General features: G+C 65.7%; 2 protein-coding genes across 5 annotated transcripts; one reads left to right on the top strand and one right to left on the bottom strand.

Annotated features, from left to right (window-relative positions):
- The first annotated feature begins 445 nt into the window (after positions 1-445).
- On the top strand, positions 446-4,937 carry SLC16A3 (solute carrier family 16 member 3). 2 transcript variants are annotated; one of them, XM_058675493.1, is made up of 5 exons: positions 446-500; positions 3,067-3,315; positions 3,414-3,557; positions 3,638-4,396; positions 4,647-4,937. In XM_058675493.1, the coding sequence occupies exons 2-5, from the start codon at positions 3,093-3,095 to the stop codon at positions 4,910-4,912; spliced, it is 1,392 nt and encodes a 463-aa protein (XP_058531476.1). In that variant the 5' UTR covers positions 446-500; positions 3,067-3,092; the 3' UTR covers positions 4,913-4,937. The 2 variants fall into 2 exon arrangements, with proteins under 2 accessions (XP_058531476.1, XP_058531475.1); XM_058675492.1 differs by lacking the exon at positions 446-500 and adding an exon at positions 2,503-2,631.
- A 380-nt stretch (positions 4,938-5,317) lies between these two features.
- On the bottom strand, positions 5,318-20,561 carry CSNK1D (casein kinase 1 delta). Of its 3 annotated transcripts, XM_058675496.1 has the most exons (10): positions 20,186-20,561; positions 17,383-17,493; positions 12,110-12,258; positions 11,647-11,875; positions 11,255-11,425; positions 10,856-11,004; positions 9,799-9,970; positions 9,575-9,714; positions 8,256-8,319; positions 7,109-7,495 (listed from the first exon to the last, which is right to left on the bottom strand). In XM_058675496.1, exons 1-9 carry the CDS (start codon positions 20,259-20,261, stop codon positions 8,287-8,289), a joined length of 1,230 nt encoding a protein of 409 aa, XP_058531479.1. In that variant the 5' UTR covers positions 20,262-20,561; the 3' UTR covers positions 7,109-7,495; positions 8,256-8,286. The 3 variants fall into 3 exon arrangements, with proteins under 3 accessions (XP_058531477.1, XP_058531479.1, XP_058531478.1); XM_058675494.1 differs by lacking the exons at positions 7,109-7,495; positions 8,256-8,319 and adding an exon at positions 5,318-5,574; XM_058675495.1 differs by lacking the exon at positions 8,256-8,319.
- Positions 20,562-22,449: the final 1,888 nt, after the last annotated feature.

Raw genomic sequence — 22,449 nt, 5'->3', positions numbered from 1 at the left:
GCACCATTTGGGGAGGGGGTGTAGAAAAGGCTTCTAGAAGCTGAAGCTCCGGAACAAGCTGCGCCCACAACTGGCCAGTTGGGGCTGAGCCTGAGCTGAAGGGTCGGGGGCTTTGCTTTCTCCCCCTGTAACAACCTGCTTCCCACAAGGCTCCCCGGGGAGCGCTAGCCTCCGAGGGGCGCAGCGTAGGGGCTGGAGGCCGCCCTCCGAGGCCACTCAGGCAGGAGGCCGTGGACGAGCACCGCGCCCGGCCGGCCGGCGGGAGGGCCCCGCGGCGTGGCCCCCAGGCGGGCGGGTCTGGGCGCGGCAGCCCCGGGCCGGGGCCCGCGCCGTCGGGGAGCCGACTCTCCGGCTGCCGAGCGGGGTCCGGGCGGGGCGGTCGGGGCGGCGCCAGGCGGCGGTGACGTGCGCGGGGGACGTGTGGCGCGAGCGACCCGAGCCTTCAAGTGGCCCCGGCGCGGCACCCGGCAGAGCCGGCAGAGGCAGGCGAGCGGCTGCAGGTAGGCGCGTCCCGCCGCGAGCTGCGGGTGCCCAGAAGCTCCCTGCGCCCCGTCGGGCGGCCCTCGGGCGGCCGGGCGTCTACGGCTGGACCCGTGGCTGTGGGGAGGTGTTTGGTGGGGAAGCCGGGGATGCTGCTCTGAGGGATTGGGGCGCACGTGCGCGCCGGGCGTCTTAGGCAGCGGCCCGCACCCCTGCTCCTGCACTCAGAGGTGCCAAAGCCGCGTGGCACCGGGGAGGACTCCGGAGCCCAAAGGGAGAGGGGGTTTGAGCTGCCAGCGCCGACGGGGCTTGGGGTCTGGACAGCCGAGGGGTGAGTGTCCCCTCTCCCTGTCCAGGGCACATGGGGATGGGGTCCGTCTGAGGGCCAGAATCGGGCCCTGGGGTGGGCACAGTGGAGGGTGCGGGGCTTCACCAGTACGCAGCAGGAGGGGGGCCAGCCTCATTGAGGTCCCCAGCCTCATTCCTCCACGCTGGGGGTGCAGTTTCGGGGGCAGACCCTGGCTGTGGGCTCTGGAGGGAGCCTGGCGCGTGGCCAGGGGCTCCAGCCCGTCACCTGGAGTGACCCTGGGTGCAGCCGGCCATCCAGAGGGCTCCGGGCCCTGGCTGCCCGAAGCGTGGACGCCTGCGCGGGAGGCGGCGTGCAGCCTCCTGTTGACCCTGGAGCGGCCGTCAGGGTGCGCGACTGGGCGGGCCGCTCCTCTGGGCAGCACCTAGCGTCCCAGGCATCCCTGCAGGGTGCATCCCGAACGAGTGAATGACCTGGCACAGAGGTGCGGCCTCGCCTTCCCGGAGTCACCTCGGGCCGGCGCTGACGCCCCAGGCGGTGAACCACAGCTCCCCGGCCTCTGCGGCGGGACAGGACGGGCGGCCCCGCCGATGGCGACAAATACGGTAGCGGGCTAAGGGGCGCGTACTCCAGGCACTACGGCAGCGGCTCCTCTCTCGGCGTGGTCACGTCCCCCACGTCTCGCCTCCGCCGGGCCGGGAGGAGCATCCCCGGGGGCTGCTGGCCACTTCCCGCGGCCCCGGGAGCTCGGGGGGGGGGGGGCCCTCCCCAGCCTGTGCCTCCGGGGTCCCGCCGAGCCCGGCGCAGGCCGCTGGCAGGCTGTGGGTCAGAGCAGGGGCTCCAGTGGCCTCGTGGAGGCGGCGTCCTCCAACGCCCGGCAGCCAAGGGGTGGCAGGGGTCCCAGCCATGGCTGCAGCTCTGAGTGGCCTGCAGGGGCTGGGCAGGCGGGAGGGCTGTGTGAATCAGTGGCCATGGAATGGGAGCCAGGCCTGGGTAGACCCTCGTCTAGCGCCCATCTACTGGGTGGTGACCTGTCTGCACAGCAGGCAGGGGCTGGGAGGGACCTGATCCTTGGCTGGACACGTGGGCCCGTGAAGCCGAGGACTCCAGGAAGGGAGGGCTCGTCCCGGGGGAGCCACAGGCCAGCCAAGGCCAGGAGCCCCTGCACAGAAGCCGAGGCAGCTGGGTAAGGGTGGGGGACCAAGGCCAGCGTCCTGAGAAGCTGCTGGCAGGAGCCTGGGGGGCCTGTGGGTGGCTCGGCCAGGGCGGCTGCTGGAGGGTCAGCCCAAGGACTCCGGCCAGGGTCCTGGGGAAGGCCTGTGGGCGCCGCCCCGCCCCAAAGGAGATCAGCTTTCGGGGCGCCGAGGCCGGGTTATTTCTGGGCTGCTTCACACACTGTCCTGGAGGGTAAATGTCACGGAAAGGCCAGCCACCCGGGTGCACAGGGCGGCCCTAGGGTTCCTGGACCAGATGACTAGCTGGGTGGGGACAGGCATCCAGGCCCCCCACAGGAGTCACCCCATTGGTCTCCTGTGGACCTGCCGGCAGGGCCCTGGAGGCTGGTGCAGCCGGCTGGTCATGGGTGCGGCCTGGGACCACCACTGCCGCTGGTTCTGCCCGGCCTAGTCAGTTTATTCAAAGCAGAGACACCATGGCCACCCCTGGAACCTGGTTGGGGGGGCACCCCTGTGGCCCAGCCAGGTCACGGAGCTGGGGGCAGGGGGCGGAGCCAAGGCCCAAGTCCACGGCCCAAGGGGAGGGAAGGGTGGTGCAGGCACTGGGCAACTAGCCGGGCTGCCCACACCGCCCGCCTGTCCTCCCACACAGCCTCGGCAGTGGTCCCGGTGAGCTGGCAGGAGATGATGGGCTGCCTTTGGGGCTGGGGGGCTGGTGGGGGGGGCATTCGGCCTCCGCCTCGCACTCTGCCCTGGCGCATGGGGTGGTTGTGTGGGGTGCGGGGTAGTCCTGGGGCCTGCACTGGCCTCATCAGGTGCATGGGGAAGGATTCCTGGACCCCCTCCTGCCATGGCCTGGGGGCTCAGGCCCCACAGCCAGCATGGACACGAGCAGAGCCCTGCTGCCCTTGGGGGAGACAGCGCAAGGGCACCAGGACCCAATCAAGACCCAGCTGCAAGTGGGAAGTGGCCTGGCACATGCCACCCCTAGATGCCCAGGGATGGGTTCTGTGAGCCACAGCGGGGCAGGGAGTGACAGCAGGCCCACTTCTGGCCGGGCCTGGCTTCAGCCCACCCCTGCCTGACCACCCACTGCCTCCTCAGGTGCTGTGACACCAGCCCTCCTGGCCATGGGAGGAGCCGTGGTGGACGAGGGTCCCACGGGAGTCAAGGCCCCTGACGGGGGCTGGGGCTGGGCCGTCCTGTTCGGCTGTTTTGTCATCACCGGCTTCTCCTACGCCTTCCCCAAGGCGGTCAGCGTCTTCTTCAAGGAGCTCATGCGGGAGTTCGGGATTGGCTACAGCGACACGGCCTGGATCTCCTCCATCCTGTTGGCCATGCTCTACGGCACAGGTGAGGGCCCCGGGCACCGCGGCCTGCCGGCTGGGTGTGCAGGAGGCAGGGAGGCCAAGAGCGGTGCCCTCAGCCATGGCCCTCCGCCTTTCCCTCAGGCCCTCTGTGCAGCGTGTGCGTGAACCGCTTCGGCTGCCGGCCGGTCATGCTGGTGGGAGGCCTGTTTGCGTCGCTGGGCATGGTGGCGGCGTCCTTCTGCCAAAGCATCATCCAGGTCTACCTCACCACTGGGGTTATCACCGGTGAGTGGGCCCGATGGGCGGGGTGGGCGCCCTGACACTCATCTCCCAGCGAGGGTCTCACCGCTGCCCTTCCCTCCCAGGCCTGGGGCTGGCGCTCAACTTCCAGCCATCGCTCATCATGCTCAACCGCTACTTCAGCAAGCGGCGCCCCATCGCCAACGGGCTGGCGGCGGCGGGCAGCCCCGTCTTCCTGTGTGCCCTGTCGCCCCTGGGCCAGTTGCTGCAGCACCACTACGGCTGGCGCGGTGGCTTCCTCATCCTGGGCGGCCTCCTGCTCAACTGCTGTGTGTGCGCTGCCCTCATGCGGCCGCTCGGGGCGCCCCCGGCGGCCAGGGGTTCGGGGCCACAGCGGCCGGCCCGGCGCCTGCTGGATCTCAGTGTCTTCCGGGACCGTGGCTTCATCATCTACGCGCTGGCCGCCTCCATCATGGTCCTGGGGCTCTTTGTGCCGCCCGTGTTCGTGGTGAGCTATGCCAAGGACCTGGGCGTGCCCGACACGCAGGCCGCCTTCCTGCTCACCATCCTGGGCTTCATCGACATCTTTGCGCGGCCCGCGGCTGGCTTTGTCACCGGGCTCCACCGGGTGCGGCCCTACTCCGTCTACCTCTTCAGCTTCGCGATGTTCTTCAACGGCTTCACCGACCTCACGGGCTCCACTGCCAGCGACTACGGCGGCCTCGTGGTCTTCTGCGTCTTCTTCGGCATCTCCTACGGCATGGTGGGGGCCCTGCAGTTCGAGGTGCTCATGGCCATCGTGGGCACCCACAAGTTCTCCAGCGCCCTCGGCCTGGTGCTGCTGCTGGAGGCCGTGGCCGTGCTCATCGGGCCCCCGTCTGGAGGTGAGTGACCCCGAGAGGAGGCCCACAGCTCTGCCAGCCCCCACCGGGCAGCGAGCCAGGGCAAGCCTGCCCAGGGGTTGGCTGTGTGGCCATGAGCACAGTGCTTTGGTCCCTGGTGCCTCGGGCTCCTCCCCAGTGGGCCGGGGCCTCGAGGGAGCCGGGCAGTGGGTTGCCGCCGAGGCTGCAGCCTTCTGGGACAGCCTGTGCCCCGGGCCGGGAGGTGTCAGCTGGTGACCCGGGCTCGTTGCAGGCAAGCTGCTGGACGCGACACACGTCTACCAGTACGTGTTCATCCTGGCGGGGGCCGAGGTGCTGTGCTCTTCGCTGGTGCTGCTCCTGGGCAACTTCTTCTGCATCAAGAAGCAACCTGAGGCCCCCCAACCCGGGGCGGCCCCCGAGAAGCCCCACAAGCCCCCGGAGGAGATGGGGGTGGACGCGCGGGAAGTGGAGCACTTCCTCAAGGCGGAGCCCGAGCAGAACGGGGAGGTGGTGCACACCCCGGAAACCAGCGTGTGAGCGCCCCCTTGGGCAGTGCTCGCTGCCGTCCGGTCAACGGTCACCCTGATGGGCTTGCGGGGGAGGTGGCGGGGCAGGGCCGTGTTGTTCCGGAGAGCATCTGTGGTGGAGCCAAGCTGCGGGTTACGAGCTGACCATGCGTGCTGGCCGTCGAGGGACCCAGGAACCCACACGGCTCTGGTCGGGGGGTTCTTGGGACCTGTGCAATAAACCCGGGTGGGACCGGCCCGTGAGGGCGCTTCCCGGGAGCCCTGTGGTCTTTCGCCCCATCTCCCTCTGTCAGCCCTCGCCCTGGGTTCCCTGAGTGCCACCTATTTCAGAACATTCTCTGCCATCCCCAGGGCATGGAGACTGGAGCTGGCAGGGCAGGGACAGAGCAGAGCGTGCGTCGGCCGGCCCACATCCTGTGCTTACCACTGATGGCTGGGACGCAGGGTTCCCTGGCTTCCGTTTATTTGTGCTCTGGTCAGCCAGCAGGTCTGCCCTGTGTGGACAGCGGCCAGGGCTGGCCTCTGCTCCCTGTCCCACTCCGTCCAGTCCATGCTTAGCACTTGGCCTGCCCTGGGGCTGCCTCAGTAGCTGGTGCGTCGGGAGCGCTGGGGACGGCAGCGGGCACCCTGGCGGGCCGTATGCAGCCGGAGAGACGCCACATCCCTGCTCCTCTGCAAGGAAAAGCAAGGAGAGCCCTCGTCGCAGCCCTGCCTCCCGCCGCAGGCCCCTCTCCCTCTACTCTGCCTGGCCATGGGGCCCAGGGCCTCGGACACACCAGGCAACTGCCTGGTCTGCTGACCTCACTGCGGCTCTGCGGACAACCCACAGGGGGCCCGGCTGTGGCCAAGGAAGGGGGCTGGAGTGGGCAGCTGGAGGGAGGCACAGGCCAGGTGCACAGACTTCTCTGAGGCTGCATACCTAGGTGTCCCAGGGTGGACATGAACAGGGTCCTGGTGCTCACTCACCCCACCCCTGCAGTCAGAGATGGTCAGGCATGTGCAGTAGGGTGGGCAGCTGCAGCTGCACCAGGGAACAGGGCTGCTCCCGCAGCACATTCACACTCCCCCCCAGACACAGACGTGCCCCAGAACACGCAGTCATCCAGGCAAACCAGGATGGGCAAGGTGCCGCAGCTGCAGTGACCAGTGAAGTAGCCAGGCGGCCCCAGTCAGAGCAGGAGGGGGTTCAAGGCCCCTGGTGGAGTGAGGACAAGCCTGTGTGGGGGTCAGCCACGGCTCCTGCCCAGCATGGCTCTGGCCTCGGCCCTAGCACCTCGACAGCACTGGCCCAAAGTACGCAGTACAGACTTCACCTCCTGGCAACTGTGCCGCCCAGGCAACAGGGTCCCCGACTCGCCAAGACCCGGCCGTGGGCCTACGGAGGGAGCCCTCCCCAGCACGGGCCACAGGCTGGCTGAGGGGCGCAGCAAGGCACCAAGGCAATGAAGACCACAGGAGGGGCACGGAAGAAAGGTACAAGTCATTATGAATTTATTATTTACACAGTTGTTAAGGTACACAGATACAGTGGTAGTAAAACAGCTCAGACACCAGTCACCAACACGCAGGCGGACGGCCTAACTACACTCCCACGTGTGGCTGGCTGGACACGGGTAGGAGTCCTGGCCTGACTGCAGGGGGTGGGGAAGGCAGCCTCGTGCCTCTCCCACTGGTCAAGGCCCCTACCCCAAAGCCACATGCAGCAGGCCAGGCTATAGTGGGCAGCAGCCGCAGCTCTGGACGCCACACAATTCTGCTAACCCTTACACATGCCTGCTGCCCACTGGCCCCCCAGAGCATCTGGCTTGCCCATCATGGCAAACTGGGAGCGGGGCCTGTGGGCAGAAGCCACTTCTGCCTGGTGGGCCTTCCCTGCTCCTCAGCGCCCGAGGACCTGCGCCAGGACCGTGGCCTCCTGCCTTCCCCATCGGGGTCAACACATAGGTGGCACTGCCCGCCCACGCCTCTGGTGGTGGACGCTCGGCGGCAACGGCACTGGGACGCACAGACGTACAGGTGACGGGACTCCTGCGGACAGCAGCCGCCTTCCAGCAGACACACCACACGACACACACCCTCCAACGGCACGCACTCCCCCTGCCTGTCTGCTCTTGGCACAGCTTTGTTTCATGGAGTCTTTAAAGTCAACCTCTTCAGACCGCAAAGATGGGAAAGAAACAATAAAAAGACAGGTTTCTTACACAGCTTGAAGCCAATAATTTTTAGCAAAATGATACAAAACTGTCTTAACCAAGTAGAAGACCGGTGGTTGCCGTGGGGGGCCAGGCGGCTCAGAGACGTCTGATGGCACCAGGGTCCCCTGTGGTAACAGTCCATGAGGCCTGCCACGGCCCAGGCGAGTGGCCCTTGGAGTCTGTCCATTTAGTCTGTTCTGTGCCCCCCACAAGCGTGGCTGGGTGAGTGGCCTGGAGAGCTCCCGGTGCCAGCCTCGGTCGAGACCGGGGGCGTGTCAGAGTACAGCCATGGTAACAGAGGACATCAGCCATGCACAGTCTGCCCTTCACAGCAACAAGGAGCCTTCTCATCGGTGCACGACAGACTGCAGACCACTGGATGCCACCCGACCGGGGATCTGTCGGAGCCAGAGAATAGGGCAAGGTCAGCGTGAGGGGCGTGGGCACACCAATGGCTGGATGGAGCCCCACCTGGACACCTGTGTCCCCACACTGGGAGGGACGTGTGCGGCCGGGAGGCAGGCTCCGCAGAGCAGCGACAGAAGACGGAAGAGGCATGCAAGCAAGGGAGCCTCCGGAACGTGGCCGAGGGCTCGGGGACAGAGCAGTCCTGCCCACGCGGCGCTCGAGAGAAAGTGTGCAAGGCGGACGCCCGGCCATGCACTGACGGCAGAGAGGAGGTGGCCGCAGCTGAGCAGGTCAGTACACACAACAGCCGTGTGGACGCAATGGCTGGGCAGAGACCAAGGCTGAAAAGAACCACAGAATGAGGACAGAGAGAAATGGCGAACAGGAAGAGAGGACGGGCAGCCAGGACGGGCCAAGGCCCCAGGAGGCCGAGGCAGCAAGAGCTTCAGAGACCGCGCCGACGCCAAGCGAGGCTCCACCCAGCGGAGGAGCACGGCAGCAGCGGCCCGAGGATGCTGGCACACGGGCACTGGCTCTGCCAGGGGACCAGGGTGGGAGGGCAGCACTGGCTCGGGAAGGCCCAGGGCACAGCAGCAGGGCTCCTGGTCCCTGCACGCGGAGGCCGGGTGGACGCTCGAGCCCACGCCAGGAGAACAAGCGCAAGAAGCCGCACACCACCGCCGGCACCTGGCATGCAGCCACAGGTGGGTGCGGGGCGCCCACCCCCCGCTGCCTGCTGGGAGCACTCACCCAGTGCTGCCTTCCGATGGGAGCCGAGCAGCTACTTGCCGTGGTGTTCGAAAGGAATGCTATTCTGAGGTGGGAAGAGACAGCTGTTGGTGACCGCACCCACCCTGCCGGCAGCTGGCCTCGGGCGGGCCCACAGAGCAGCAGCGGGTGCCCCGCAACCAGGCCTCAGCAAGGCTTCCAGGCGGGGCAGCCCAAGTGCGCCACCCAGAGCAGCAGCAAGTTGACGGGTGCGCAGACAATGGACAGAAGAGCCGACGGGCTGCCGGCCCAGACGCGGGAGGCGGGCCTCGCGGCCCCTTGACGGGCCTAGTGCTGGACGCCCCGACAAGGACGGGGTCCCGACGAGAGTGCAGGGGCTGGCGGGGCTGGCGCACCCCGTGTCGCCACAGAGTGTGCGCTGTGTCAGGGAAGGGGCGCACTGCGGAGAGGGGCTGCCCCACGCGGAGGACGCGCCCCAAGCACACTCCTCCAAGAGCCACACGGCCTCCTCCACACAGAAACGGAAGCCGAGAAAGCACACAGAACACGACCCCAAGCCAGTCACCAGGGATGACTCCTGGTGCAGCCATGAGGGGCTGGGCCTGCTGAAGCACCTCCCCAGAAGCCCAACACCAGATGCTGCTCAAGGAGCCCCGATCAGGGCTGTGGGCTCTTTCCTGTGCCCTGGAGACCCCGTCCTGCAGGAGGCACCCGGTGCCATCCCCACACCTCCTCGGCCTCTTCAGACAGTGAGCACAGGAAACAGCTCACCTGCGGCAACATTATCTAGTACATCAGGAACCTCAAGGGAAGTCACTAAGACAAGTGGCCTGGGCCCGGCACGGTAGCCGAGCAGCTAAAGTCCTCGCACTGCACGTACCAGGATCCAATACGGGCAACAGTTCATGTCCCGGCAGCCCCACTTCCCATCCAGCTCCCTGCCTGTGGCCTGGGCAAGCAGTCAAGGATGGCCCAAGGCCTTGACACCCTGCACCCGCGTGGGAGACCCGGAAGAGGCTCCCGACTCCTGGCTTCGGATCAGCTCAGCTCCAGGTGTTGTGGCCGCTTGGGGAGTGAATTGGGACGGAAGATCTTCCACACCACGCGGCCTCCGCACGGCGCAGACGACAGACAAGGCCACACGAAGCAGGGACCCCAGCTGCTGTGCCCACACTAGCCCTGGACGGGAGGGCGGGCAGGCGCCATTTGCAGGCAGCAGGGCAGCGGCAGGGAGACCCCAAGCCTGGCTCCGACACGCACAGACAACTGCGGTGCCCGCCAGGAGCAGGCCCTTCCAGTGGCCTGCCCCACGCTTTGCCGGCCACAGCGCTGACACGCACCTGTGAGGTGGACATGCGCGAGGTGTCCTGCCGGCCCGTGAGGTCTGAGGAGGAGATGTTGACCGGGGCGCCGCGGTGCAGCCGCATGCTCACTTTCCGCTCTCGCTCCATGCCGGAGACAGGCCGTGGAGAGGTGTTGGCTGCGGGAGGACGGCCGGGGTGACTGCTGGCTCCCACCCGAGGGGCCAGCAGAGGGAGGCGGGCACGGCATCGGGTGCACTCACCCGTGTGTGAGGTAGGGGTGAGGGGAGTTGGAGGCGCCACCTCCTGGGTCCCCCGCAGGCGGCCAGAGGCCGTGGAAGGCAGGCCGCGGGTGGCTGGGTTACGCGAGTGTCTCAGACGTTCCTCTCGGTCCCGGCGTTCCCGCTCCGCATCGTCGGCAGCCCGGCTCGCACCCTAGGGAAGGCCACGAGGTGAGCCCGGCACTGCTGCTGGCCGAGTGGCCGCACACGGGACCGCCACTGGCGTGGGCTGCAGGATCCATGGGGCGGCCACAGGATCCAGCCACGTGGTGTGGACGCTAGTGGCACAGCAGTCAGGCTAGTGGGCAGACAACCCCACCTTGTGTTCTGGGGTATTTAAGGTTTTTTAAAAGATACGCTCTGATAGTCAGAGTCGCTCTGAGAGGGGTGGGACGGCCAGCCCCGGGCAGGCGGCAGCAGAGCTCTCTGCCAGGGTAGTGGGGGCCCACCCCCAGCTTCCCCAGGAGCAAAAGAGACCAACCCCACACAGTATGTCGGCAAAGCCACAGCACAGGCCCCTTCCATAAACGTGCAGTAAGGGCTGGCACTGCCATGCAGCTGGGTGAGCTGGCACAGCAGCATCTGAGTGCGGTCCCAGCTGCTACACTGCCAACCCAGCTGCCTGCCCATGAGCCTGCGAGTGCACAACACGGCGCCACGTCAGGGACCCAGGCAAAGTTCTGGGCGCTCAGCTTCGGCTGGCCCGACCCTAAGCCAAGGCCGGCCTATCGCCCTCTCTGCCTTCCAAATAAATCAATCTGTGAAAACAAAGTTGTTCGTCGTTGTTGTTTTTTTTTTAAACTCATTTTTATTTGAAAAGCATGGCAGAAAAGACTGTCACTGTTCCGTTGTCCCTGCTTCCACGGCTCAGCAGCCGGGGCGGAGCCAGAGACCGGGGCCCCTTCATCTCCACACTTCCCAGAGACACGTGGCACCAGCTCACCCCAGGGCCAGGCCACAGGCACAGCTCATGGCTGCTCCAGCAGCCCTGCCCGCCCCCCAGCCCCAAGCAAGCCCCTGCAGCGGCGGCTACACTCACAAACTTGAGCATGTTCCAGTCGAACACGTAGTCGTAGGAGAAGCCCTGGCGGTGGAAGAGGTTCCGGAAGAGCTGCCGTAGGTACGAGTAGTCGGGCTTGTCGTCAAAGCGCAGGGAGCGGCAGAAGTTCAGGTAGGTGGCAAACTCCGCTGCAGGACAGGCACAGGGCCACGGTCAGCCCCCGTCCCGCCGCCCCTGCTCCCACACCGGGCCAGCCCCGACGGCAAACCGCACAGTGCCCTCTGACCAAGCTGGAGGCCCACTCACTGCAGACAGCCCCAGCCCAGAGCTGCCCTTCGGCAGCCAGCCTGCAAGGTGGCCACGCCAGCCCTGCCTCCGGGGGCCAGCCCCCAGGTGCACAGCCCTGCAGGTGCTCTGCCCGGCCTCGGGCCCACTCACAGGGGTAGCCTTTGCACAGCACTTCGATGGGCGTGGACATCTTCTTCTCGCTGATCCGCTCGTACTTCTGTCTCTTGGTGGCCGCCTTCAGCCCCTGCCAGGGCAGAGAGCCCAGGTTGAAGTACATGAGCACGTAGCCCAGGGACTCCAAGTCATCCCTCCGAGATTGTTCTAGAAAGAAAAGGGAAAGCATACATGTCAGCTGTGTGCGGCCACCCCAACGCCAGAAAGGCCTCCCACCCACCAGCCAGGCCTCAGTGCCCCTGGAGCCGGTGACCCCCACGCAGGGCTCACCCACGCCAGAAGGGCCTCCTGCCCACCCGCCCACGCCCCGCGCAGGGCTCACCCACGCCAGAAGGGCCACCTGCCCGCCCACCCCCGCACAGGCTCACCGATGCCAAGGTGGGTGTTGATGGAGGCGTACCGCGCGGTGCCGGTGAGGTTCTTGTTTTCGCGGTAGGGGATGTGCTGGTGGGTCCGGGCGTCCCGGTACTTCTTGGCCAATCCAAAGTCAATGATGTAGACCAGGTTGCCCTTCTTGCCCAGCCCCATGAGGAAGTTGTCAGGCTTCACATCTCGGTGGATGAAGTTCTTGGAGTGGATGTACTCAATGCGGCTGATCTGCAAGGCCGGAAGCCCCAGCAGCAGTGAGACCCACAGTGCAGGGGGCTCCCCAGCCCTCGGCGGCCCCAGGATGGACAAGAGTGACCCCCCCCCCCAGTATTTCTCAGGTTTCAGCTACGTCCTCTCAGAAGCTCTTACAGGAGTGGACACGTGCTGGTCTGCACAGGCGGGGTCTGTGCCCCCCGTCCAGAGGCCCCTGCAAGGGGGGCCACCCGGGAGACCTGCTCGTACCATCTGGTCAGCCAGCAGCAGGACGGTCTTAAGGCTGAACTTTCTGGAGCAGAAGTTGAAGAGGTCCTCCAGGCTGGGCCCCAGCAGTTCCATGACCATGACGTTGTAGTCACCCTCAGCGCCGCACCACCTGATTGTGGGGATGCCCACTGGATAGGGAAAAAGCACAACACGTCAGCCCAGCTCCCAGGGCCGGCCAGCCTTGCCCAGCGCTCAGGGGCCGGCAGGCAGGAAGGTCAGAGAGCCAGGCCGTCTGCTCTGCCTGTGGTGGAGCTGCTCCCAGAGCTGCGGGAAGCCCACCCCCTATCCCACTGGCCCCCAGACAGTGCCCCTGGGAGGGCAGTGGAGAAGGCCCCGGAAGGGGAGTGCCAGGCTGCAGCCATGGCAGTTAGTTACTTGTGGAATGAACCAGTAGAGGCAAGACATCTGTGTCTAACTGCATTTCAAATAAATAAGCAAGGAAACCTTAAAGAAAACAAAAACTAAATAAATAAAAACACAGAGAAAGAAAGGAAAGGAAAGGAAAAGAAAATAAAAAGACAAGACAAGACAAAACAAAAAAGAAGCGAAGCGAAGCCAGCCCAGCCCTTCTTTAGAGCTGTCTGTGACGCAGCGCACACAGAGCTGATGGGACAGACTACGGCTGGGAGTGTGGAGGGAGGCAGAGCCGCACACCACGTCCCATCCGTGTGGGCAGACGGGGCCTGGCTGGAACCCTGGCTCTGCTTCCAAGCTCCAGGGAGGCAGCACCAGGGCCCTGCCACCACGCGGGGGCCCTGGTTGGGAAGCCCAGCCCCGTTCCCAGGGCCAGTGGGGACCGGAGCAGTGGCACTCTCACAGCACAGGGACCCAGTTCCACAGCATGCTGCACACGCACCATTCTCCGTGGGACACACGCCGCGTGCATCTTTACGCCCTGCAGCAGATTCTGGTACCAGCACAGAACACCTGACATTTCAGCACACGTGCTCACCTCCGGGCAGTGAGTTCAGCTACCGCCTGGGTCACCTGTACCCGCCCCGGATGGCTGGTCGGAGTCCCCACCTCTCGGTGCTCCAACACAGCTTCCGGCCAGTGTGCCCGGGGAAACGGCAGAGGCTGAGCCCAGGCCCTGGCGGGAATGCAGACGCCATGTCCAGCTCCTGATCTTGTCCTGGCCTGGCCCTGGCTGTAGGACACATCTGTGGAGTGACCCAGGAAATATGTCTGCCTCCCTACCTTCCAATCCATAAATAAATCTTTTAAAACATGCTTCCTCAGCTCAGAGTCAGAGAGATGCTTTTTTTCCTTCTTTTAAGAAACTGGGCCCGGCGGCATGGCCTAGTGGCTAAAGTCCTCGCCTTGAACACCCTGGGATCCCATATGGGCGCCGGTTCTAATCCCGGCAGCTCCACTTCCCATCCAGCTCTCTGCTTGTGGCCTGGGAAAGCAGTCGAGGACGGCCCAATGCTTTGGGACCCTGCACCCATGTGGGAGACCTGGAAGAGGTTCCTGGTTCCCGGCTTCGGATCGGCGCACGCTGGCCATTGCGGCTCACTTGGGGAGTGAATCATCGGATGGAAGATCTTCCTCTCTGTCTCTCCTCCTCTCTGTATATCTGACTTTGTAATAAAATAAACAAATCTTAAAAAAAAAAAAAAAAAAAAAACACTTAACTGAAAGGCAGAGTGGCACGCAGGAGGCAGGGACAGACCGTCCATCTGCTGGTCCCTTCCCAGATGGCCAGGCACGTACAGGCACATCCGGGGCTCTCCCACCTGTGGCGGGGCCCTAACTGGCTGCCTTCCAGCAGAGCGGGCGGGACACAGGCCAGGGCGCCGGTGGCGGTGCCTTACCAGGCTATGTCCTGAAGCAGCCCACGTCCACCCTGACAAAGCCCAGTGTCCGACGCCCGTCTCCTGTCGTTTCACCACAGGGCCAGTCACTGGGGACTAAGGCAGTGTCCAGTCACGAGCAGCAGAGTCCCCAAATGCTACAGGAGGATGAAGGCCCATGAGGTCACTGCAGGGGCCAGTGTCGCAGCACAACGGGCTACACCCCGTCCACAGGAGCAGCAGCTCCTAGGAAGGCAGCAAAAACACCCGCAGTACTGCCGCCCGCGTGAGGCACTGCGGGGAGCCCCGGGCTCCTGGCCTCAGCATGGCCGGCCCAGCCACTGCGGCCCCTCACGGAGTGAACCAGGGTGCTTCCGACTTTCAAATAAACACCCACACGCTATCGGTCGGCAACCAGGCACAGGGGTGAGACCAGCAGGACTTTCCACTGGACACCAGGTCGTGTCCTGACAGCTCGGCTTCCCATCCAGCTCCCTGCCTGCGGCCTGGGAAAGCAGAGGACGGCCCAAGGCCTCGGGACCCTGCACTCACGAGGAATAGCAGCAGTCCCAGGCTCCCCACCCTGGCCTGGTCTAGCCTGGCTGTTGTGGGTATGAGATGCCCCTTTTCCGGTCTTCCAAATGACAAACACGCCTTCCGTCTTTCACAGTTCCACTCTGAAAGGCAGGTCAGATCTACTGCGTGTCCTGTGGGATCTACACAGCGGGAGCCGTGCGAGGCAGCGTCCAGGCCACCCAGAGGACCCAGACAGCAAGCACAGCAGTGGCGCGACACGGCCACACAGGGGCAGCCCGCGTGCCCGGCTGGCGGCTCTGCCACTCACCCACGGGAAGTGAGCCGCTCCTCTGTGTGGGAGGTGCCCAGGTCTGCCCACAGCTGTCCCAGGCCCCTTCTGGGGGCAGGCCACACCTTATCTAACTGCACGAGTCAGAGTCCCTGTCCCGCAGAGGCCCTGGTGACTCAGCGATCACTGTGCCGTCACTGAGCAAGCTGCAGAATGGGTGTGGCTGCCCGTCCCTTCACCAGCCCTCCGCCTTCATGCGCCCCAGTGGGTGCCAGGTTGTGTCCCAGCAGCCCCACCTCCTACCTGGGAAGGCGGTAGAGACTGGCCCAAGGCCTTAGGACCCTGCACGTGTGGGAGACCCAGAACAAACTTCTGGCTCTGGGTCAGCTCAGCTCCGGGCAACGTGGCTAACGGGGAGTGAACCTGTGGCTGCAGACGGAAAACCTTACCATGTCTCGTCTCGCAAAAGCCCACAGCAGACCCACTGCTGCCTGGACCCCGACGTCTCACACGGGGGTGGTTCAGGCACCTGCCTCCCGCCATCCACGTGGGAGACCCTGATGGAGTCTGTGCCTTCTGGCCCCAGCTGGCCCAGCCTTGGACAGTGAACCTTGGCCTAGCTCCTGCCTGCAGCCCCTTGCCCACGCAGGCCCGGGCAGGCAACGGAGACGGCTGAGGTTTAGCTCTGCTCCAGCTGACACTGGAATTTTGGGAGTGACTCACTGGACCATCTATCTCAAATAAATAAATAAGTAAATAATTTCTTAACCATATTTTTAAAGTGACCTTTAAGTCAACTTCCTACCTCGACGACAGGAGTCAGGTGCTGTTACAGCGCCTCGTGAGGCCTGCCACCCACGGCAGAGTCAGACGCAGCTTGGGCCCCTAGCGTCAGCCTGGACAGGCAGGAGCCAGATTTTCTGGACATTCCGGGAGTGGACAATCAGACAGAACCCTTGCCCACGGCCACTTTTCAGATAAACTGAACTTTTAAAAAAAAATCATTTTTTAACTTGCCTGTGGCTCCCGTGGCTAAGTCCACTTTCCCTGAGTTTTCTTTCCTGTTTTCCCAATACCCCACCGAGACCGAGACGCAGCGGTGGCATGGAGGGCACGCTGTACAGAGCTGGCCAGCCAGCTGCAGCCCACGAGGTGGAGAGGCAGACTGGGGATCGCGGCACGCACACAGTGACCCCGAAAGCCACGCTCCAGGAACCAGAGTGTGACTCACCTACAGCACCCCACTAGCCAGGCGGTGTCCCCTCCCCGGCGCTGGGTCATGCTGTGCAGAGCACCTGGCGAGGAGACCCTCGTGACACCAGGCCCACCGTTACCCACGCCCGAGGGCCCCAGGTAGGACACGTGCAGCAGCTGGAGACCAGGTCCTGTGTGCAGCAGGCAGGGCTCCAAACTCGGCCTTGCCGTGAGCGTCACTGCCCCTACCAGGTCTGCAGTCCAGCACAGCAGGGGGACTGGGAGATGCAAAAGCCAGCAAGGGCAGGCTGCTGCTGGGCTGCGCTGTCAGTGTGCCGCCCGCTCTCCTGCGCCGGGCAGAAGTGCCTGCACCCATGGCAGGGTTCTCACCAGCAGGTAAGCAGTCCTGGGATCCTGCCTGGTGGCTACTCTGTCCCAATAACCAGACTTGAACCTTGTGCCCAGGAGGACTGTGGACAGGTGGGGACAACTGGGGCAGACCTGTGCCACAGTCCCCATCAGACACACCTTGGCCACTCAGTGCCACCCAGGAGGCCTTGTCACGGGCAGAGCGTGTCAGAACCCCGTGCCCGGGGTGGGACTGGGTTCCCCTGGCACAGCAGGACGTCACCATCTACGAGGCCCCCTAGAGGACACACGCAGGCACAGGGCTCCGGGGCCGCCCGCCCGCCCGTCCACTCCCTGCAGTCTTCCAGGAGCTTCCCTGAGCATGCCCCTGCCCCAGCAGAGGGGAGCAGGCGACTGTTTACACTGACAGAGAGCCACTCTGCCACGGAGCAAGGAGGCCCCGCCGGGGCCACAGCAGGGGTCCCCGCCCACACTGGCCAGCCAGCCATCTGGGCTGAGGGTCTCTGCTCCCCTCCGCTCCCTGGTGTCTTTTGTCCCACAGCTCCTGTGTACGTGTTTGCAAGGCAGGGTGAGAAAAGCTGTCTGTCTTCATCCTCCTGACTTCCAAGTGGCCGCCAGCCAGAGCCGGGCTGGGCCAGAACCAGCAGGTGCTCAGCACCTGGGCCAGTCTCAGCCGCCACCTTCCCGGGACCTCCTGTGGCCCCTCACAGCCTCTACCACAGGACAGCTACTCGGGCAGTGCTCTGCACCCCTCCCGGGTTGAGCTGGTCACCACGGCGACAGGATCCTCCATGCGGCGGTGTGCGCGGCCCTCTCCCAGGCAAGCCCAGCCTGCCACCCACTGGCAGCTCCAACCAGTTCCTCTCCCCTCTTGTGCACAAAGCCCGGTGGGAACTCCGACCAGCCAGGACAGGTTCCCTTCCACCCTAAGGCAGTGAGGACAGGGTGCAGTGGCGCCGTCTGCGCTCTCCAAGGCCCTGGGGGAGGAGGAGCAGCAGTGACCAGGAAGGTCACCTCAGAGCCTGGCCACGCCCTTGCCTCTCTCCCCAGCGACGCGCCCCTGGCCTTCTCCTCCGCGGTTAGGGACCCACCTCCACCCTGCATCATCTTGTAGATCTTGCTCTCAATGTGCAGCTGCGGGTGCTTGGTTTTGACACACTCCAGTTTGATGGCCACTTCCTCTCCTGCAGCGATGTCCGTGCCTGGACAACAAAAGAAAACCATGTGCCTCAGTGCTGAGCCACGCCACGGCACCCAGGACACAACAGCCCAGGGCGCCAGACGGATTCCTGCAGACAGACGCCCCTACTCGCACTTTCTCAGCCAGAAGCCCACACCCCCAACACCCCTCAGAGCCCGGCGGCTCCGTGAGCTAGAGCAGAAGGGGCTTGGAGCACGTCTGCCCGGCGGGCACGGTGCCACGCAGAAGCCTTCCATCACACGCTGCAATGGCAGGCTCAAGCCCCGCTTCCAGCCAGCACCAGTGCCAGCTGACTGCTGGGTCCTGCCACCAGCAGGGCAGCCTGGGCTGCTGGCTCCAGGCCCTTGGCCAGCCCCACTACTGCAGGTACCTGGGGAGTGACCCGGTGGCTGAGAACTGTCTCAAATCAAAGTGAATCTTTCTCAAGGCAGAAGTGGACTCTCTCCTCAGAGCCGGGCATGTAGGTGACACAGCAGTCATCGCTGGATGGTGTCCGGGTCCCTCCGTGGTGGCCGTGCCAGGCCTGATCTCTCTCCCGCAGGTCCCTCTGAGCCCCCAGGAGTGCTGGTATTCCCGGAAGTATTCACTGAGGCCCAAGCAGCCCAGACAGAACTGTGCACAGACCACAGTGCAGGCCAAGGAGCCTGCAGGGAGGGGTTTCTCCCTACATCCCTGGGCGCTCCCGTGCCCCACTAGCCAGGGCACAAGCCAGGAGCAGGTGTGTACACAGCCCTTGCGGCAAGCCTGGGCCCTGGCCGCAGCCCTACACAAGCAGGGATGGCTTCGCCCTGCGGCCCCATCCCCAGGAGCAGGGATCATCTCTCCTCCGTCAGCAGCTCCCTTGGGCCCCGAGAGGGGCAGCATGACCCGCAGGGGTAAGGCTGCTGGCAGCCGAGGTCCACTGTGAGGACAGCGAGGAGCCCACAATGGTGCCAGCTCGGCTCTGGCACCCAGAGTCCCACCTACCCCACCAGGCCGTGACCGGGCCACCATCAGCCTTTCCCAGGGCCCCACAGGAGGGCGGGCTGTCCAGCACATGTGAGGACAGTGTCTGCCCCTGGGCCAGCAGCAGAGCCGGGTGCTGGGTGTCACATGGGCTACAGCCTCCCCCAGGTCCAGCAGCAGAACTCCGACTCGCTGGCCTGCAGCTCTGCACAGCCTCCCTTCAACAGCACCCAGCCCGGGAGCAGCCAGATGGCACCTGGTGCCACTCACACCCTCCTCACCCCAGAGGGGTTCTCAGCAGCTGGTGGGTCCCACCACAGGGCAGGGGCAGCTCGGCGAGGTCTCCCCCAGCGGCCCCACCCGGTGCACACGGGAGGCAGAGGGTCAGTTCCAGGAACCCGAGGCCGACACACAAGCCGGGCCCCTCCCACGGCCAGCCAGGAGGAAGCCGTCTCTGCACAGCTGGGCAAAGGTCACCTCATGGGGCAGACACGGGTCGCGCAGCCCCACAGAGGGCAGGGCGCACCATCTGGGGAGACCACAGTGAACGCCCACCCAGGGACGGGTGAAGGACAGATGCCTGCAGGATGGCCTGGGAGGGGACAGAGGCCCAGCTGCCCCGCGCCTCTGGCGTTCAGCTCAGACATCAGCAGCTGACCCCGTCCACACCTGTCCACACTGAACAGCACCAGCTATTCTAAAAGGTCAAAGGCCAGGCACCGGCCCACTGCAGGCGACACACACACACCTGCCCACTGCAGGCAAGTGGCCCGCCACGCCCTTCCCATGTGGCATACTTAGGGCGAGAGCCTGAGCTCAAGTTCTTGGCAGCCCAAGCCGAGCAGGGCCACTCTCTGAAGGCCAGACACTGGCAAGAGGCAGGATGCTGCCCCCACCCCGCCCTCCGGCTGAGCACACCTGGAAACTCAGGGTGCTCGCAGCATGGGCCCACCTTAAGGCGAGGTCACGACCCCTCAGCCTCCAGCACAGGGGGAAGCAGAGCAGAGTGCAGGCCTCCCCATCCAGGGCCGGCGGGGTGCTGGGCACGGGCGGCTCCCAGGGCCAGCTGCCAGGGACCAATTTGCGGCCATGCTGGCAGGCGACCCAAGACAAGCATTTCAAAGGCATCCGAGAACATGTTACTCAGCGGAGCCTGGGGGGCCCAGGAGACCCAGGCCGGAGCAGGAAGTCACCGGGGACACACTGCAGCCAGCCCCCCACCAGCCAAGGCACCCAGGAACCTTCTGTGCCTGAACCCCGACCCGGTGCTCGGCCACCTCCAGGCGCCCACAGTGGGGCCCCGGCAAGAGCACAGGGAACCCCGCAGGCCCTCCAGGAGGGGCACACCACCTCCAGCTCCATGCTGGTCGTCCTGAACACCCACCCGAGACGGGGACACCAGGGACCCTGGCGCCAAGAGCAGGGCCACGGCCTTTGTTCACCAAGCCGCCTGCCCGCTTCCAGGCCCAGTTCCACTGCCCCTGTGCTGCCCACATCCTGCCTGCTGCCCCGCGTCCTGTCCTGCCCTGCCCGGCCAGGCCCTGCTGCCCCCGTCCTGCCCACTGCCCCCCTCGTCCTGTCCTGCGGCCCACCTGCCCCTCCGGCCCCCCGGCCTGTCCTGCGGCCCACCTGCCCCTCCGGCCCCCCGGCCTGTCCCGCCCGGCCAGGCCCACCTGCCCCTCCGGCCGACCCACCCCGCCCGCCGAGCGGCCGTTGGCCTCGGGGTCCCCGGCGGCCGCGGGCCTCACCGAGATAGATGTCTCCGAAGGAGCCGCTGCCGATCTTGCGGCCCAGCCGGTACCGGTTCCCGACCCTCAGCTCCATGGCGGCCGCCCGCTGCCCGTGCCCGCCCGGCCGCTTCCTGGGTCTGCGCTCCGGAGGCGGCGCCGCTGCGGGTCGGCTCCGGCTCCGCCCTCACGGCCCCGCTTTCACCATCGCTTTCCGGCCGCCCGCCGCTCCCAGCGCCTCAATACGGGGCGGAGAGGACAGTCCGAGCGCCGCCGCCCCTGCTCCGGCCGCCGCCGGCCCCGCTCGCCCTCTCCCCGCCGCGGATGGACTCGGATCTTCCGGGCCTAAGTCCCCCTTCAGCCGCCTGAAGGAGCCGCCGCCATTGCGCTGTGACGTCACTTCCCCTAGCAACCGGAGGGGCGGGACCCAGTGGGCGGAGTCTGTCGGTGGGCGGGGCGAGCGCGCTCGGACCCCTCCCCTCGCCCCGCGCCTCGCACTCAGCACCCTGCACCCCGACTCCAGCAGACCCTGCACCCTGGGACAGGGACAGGGACCTCAGCAGACCCTGCACCCCGGGACAGGGACAGGGACCCCAGCAGACCCTCACCCCGGGACAGGGACAGGGACCTCAGCAGACCCTGCACCCCAGGACATGGACATGGACAGGGACAGGGACCCCAGCAGACCCTGCACCCCGGGACATGGACATGGACAGGGACAGGGACCCCAGCAGACCCTGTGCACCAAGGAAGGGGACTGGCGCTGGTCGGACGCCTCCGGAGGGGGAAGCAGGAGGTGGAGCCTGTTCCCCCAGGCTGGCCCTGGGGCATGGGGCGGGAAGCAGGCAGGGTGCGGCCTGGGCGCTCCATACTGAGTCAGCCTTTATCTCATCTGCCTGGACTCCTGTGTCCTTGGGAAACAGGACCAGGAAGCTGAAGTTCAGACGGCAGGGGCTGCCCCAGGAGGTGACCCTGTGGTGGGCACTCCCTGCCCTGGGGCTTCCGGAAGCTCTGGGACCTGTTGACCAGGAGGGCTGGAGAGGAGAAAGGCCCAGCAGGGAACCAGTGGCATGGGAGCCGAGCCCCCCACTGCCTCAGGGGCTCACAGCTGCCCCTAACAGACCCCTGGCTGGGGCTTCACAGGGAGGGTGGGGCTGTGTGGGCCATCCACACCAGTCAAAGACGGCCTGGCGGGCAGGACTTGCACAGCCACAGGACTCCACGGGGACCCCTGGGCCCCTTGTGCTTGCTGGGGCTCACCCCACTCACCAGAGCTTCCTGCAGCACCCTGCTGCCACCCCCTTCCTTTTCCGGGTGGTTTGCCAGGCGACCACGAAGGCCTTGCCCCCTGCCTTCCTCAGGAGCTCCAGGCTGCCTGGCCACCCGCCAGGGTGACCCTAGAAGGGCTGCCAAAGAGGCCCATGACAGGGCCACCCTGTTTTGAGCCCTGCCTCCTGGCCCCCACTGACCCCAGTGGCTGCCGTGCCTGCACTGCTGGCCGCTGCCCTGAACCCCGGGAGTGACTGGCACACATAAACATTGTGGCACAGGTAGCAATGCTGCCCCTGCAGTGCCAGCACCCCACACATGTTGGTTTAGTCCTGGCTGCTCCACTTCCCATCCGGCTCCCTGCCAATGCACCTTGGAGTCACGGCTCAAGTGCCTGGGGACTACACCCAGGTGGGAGACTCAGGGCTCCTGTCTTCAGGCTGGCCCGCTCTGACCTCTGTGGGCATCTGGGGAGTGAGCCAGTGGATGGAGGATCTCCCTCTCCTGTAACCCTAACCAATCAGGACAGGAGACTCTGAGCGCAAGAGCCATGCGGAGGCTGGGCGTGGGCTCCTGCCAACCCACCTTCCACCAGCACCCCTGGGGTCTTCCAGCTTAGGGGACACGCTGAGCTCCAACAAGGTCTTAGGGGCACTGGCAGGACCCAGCATGTGAGAAGAGCCCTGGGGGGCAGCTGCGGGGAGAGGGGCCCAGGCACCAGAGGCAGGCAGGGTCAGCAGAGCAGGGCCCGGAGGCCGGGCAGCGAGGGGAGGGGGCTCAGGCCAAGCGTGTCCTCCTGGGACTCCTGGCTTCTGTGGGAGCTGTGGGTGCTGAAGGGTGACCCCACGTCGTCCCAGGCCCTCCCACCCTGGCTCCTCCCACCCTGGCTCCTCCCAGCTCTAGCTCCTCCCACCACGACTCCTTACACACTGGTCCCTCCCACCCACGGCTCCTCCCACCATGACCCCTCCCAGTTCTAGCTCCTCCCACCATGACCCCTTCCACCTTGGCTCCTC

This window comes from Ochotona princeps, chromosome 17 (assembly GCF_030435755.1).
Source record: "Ochotona princeps isolate mOchPri1 chromosome 17, mOchPri1.hap1, whole genome shotgun sequence".
Taxonomy (NCBI): Eukaryota; Metazoa; Chordata; class Mammalia; order Lagomorpha; family Ochotonidae; genus Ochotona; species Ochotona princeps.
The sequence above is the reverse complement of the archived record's forward strand: the minus strand, read 5'-3'. Positions and strand labels throughout refer to the sequence as shown.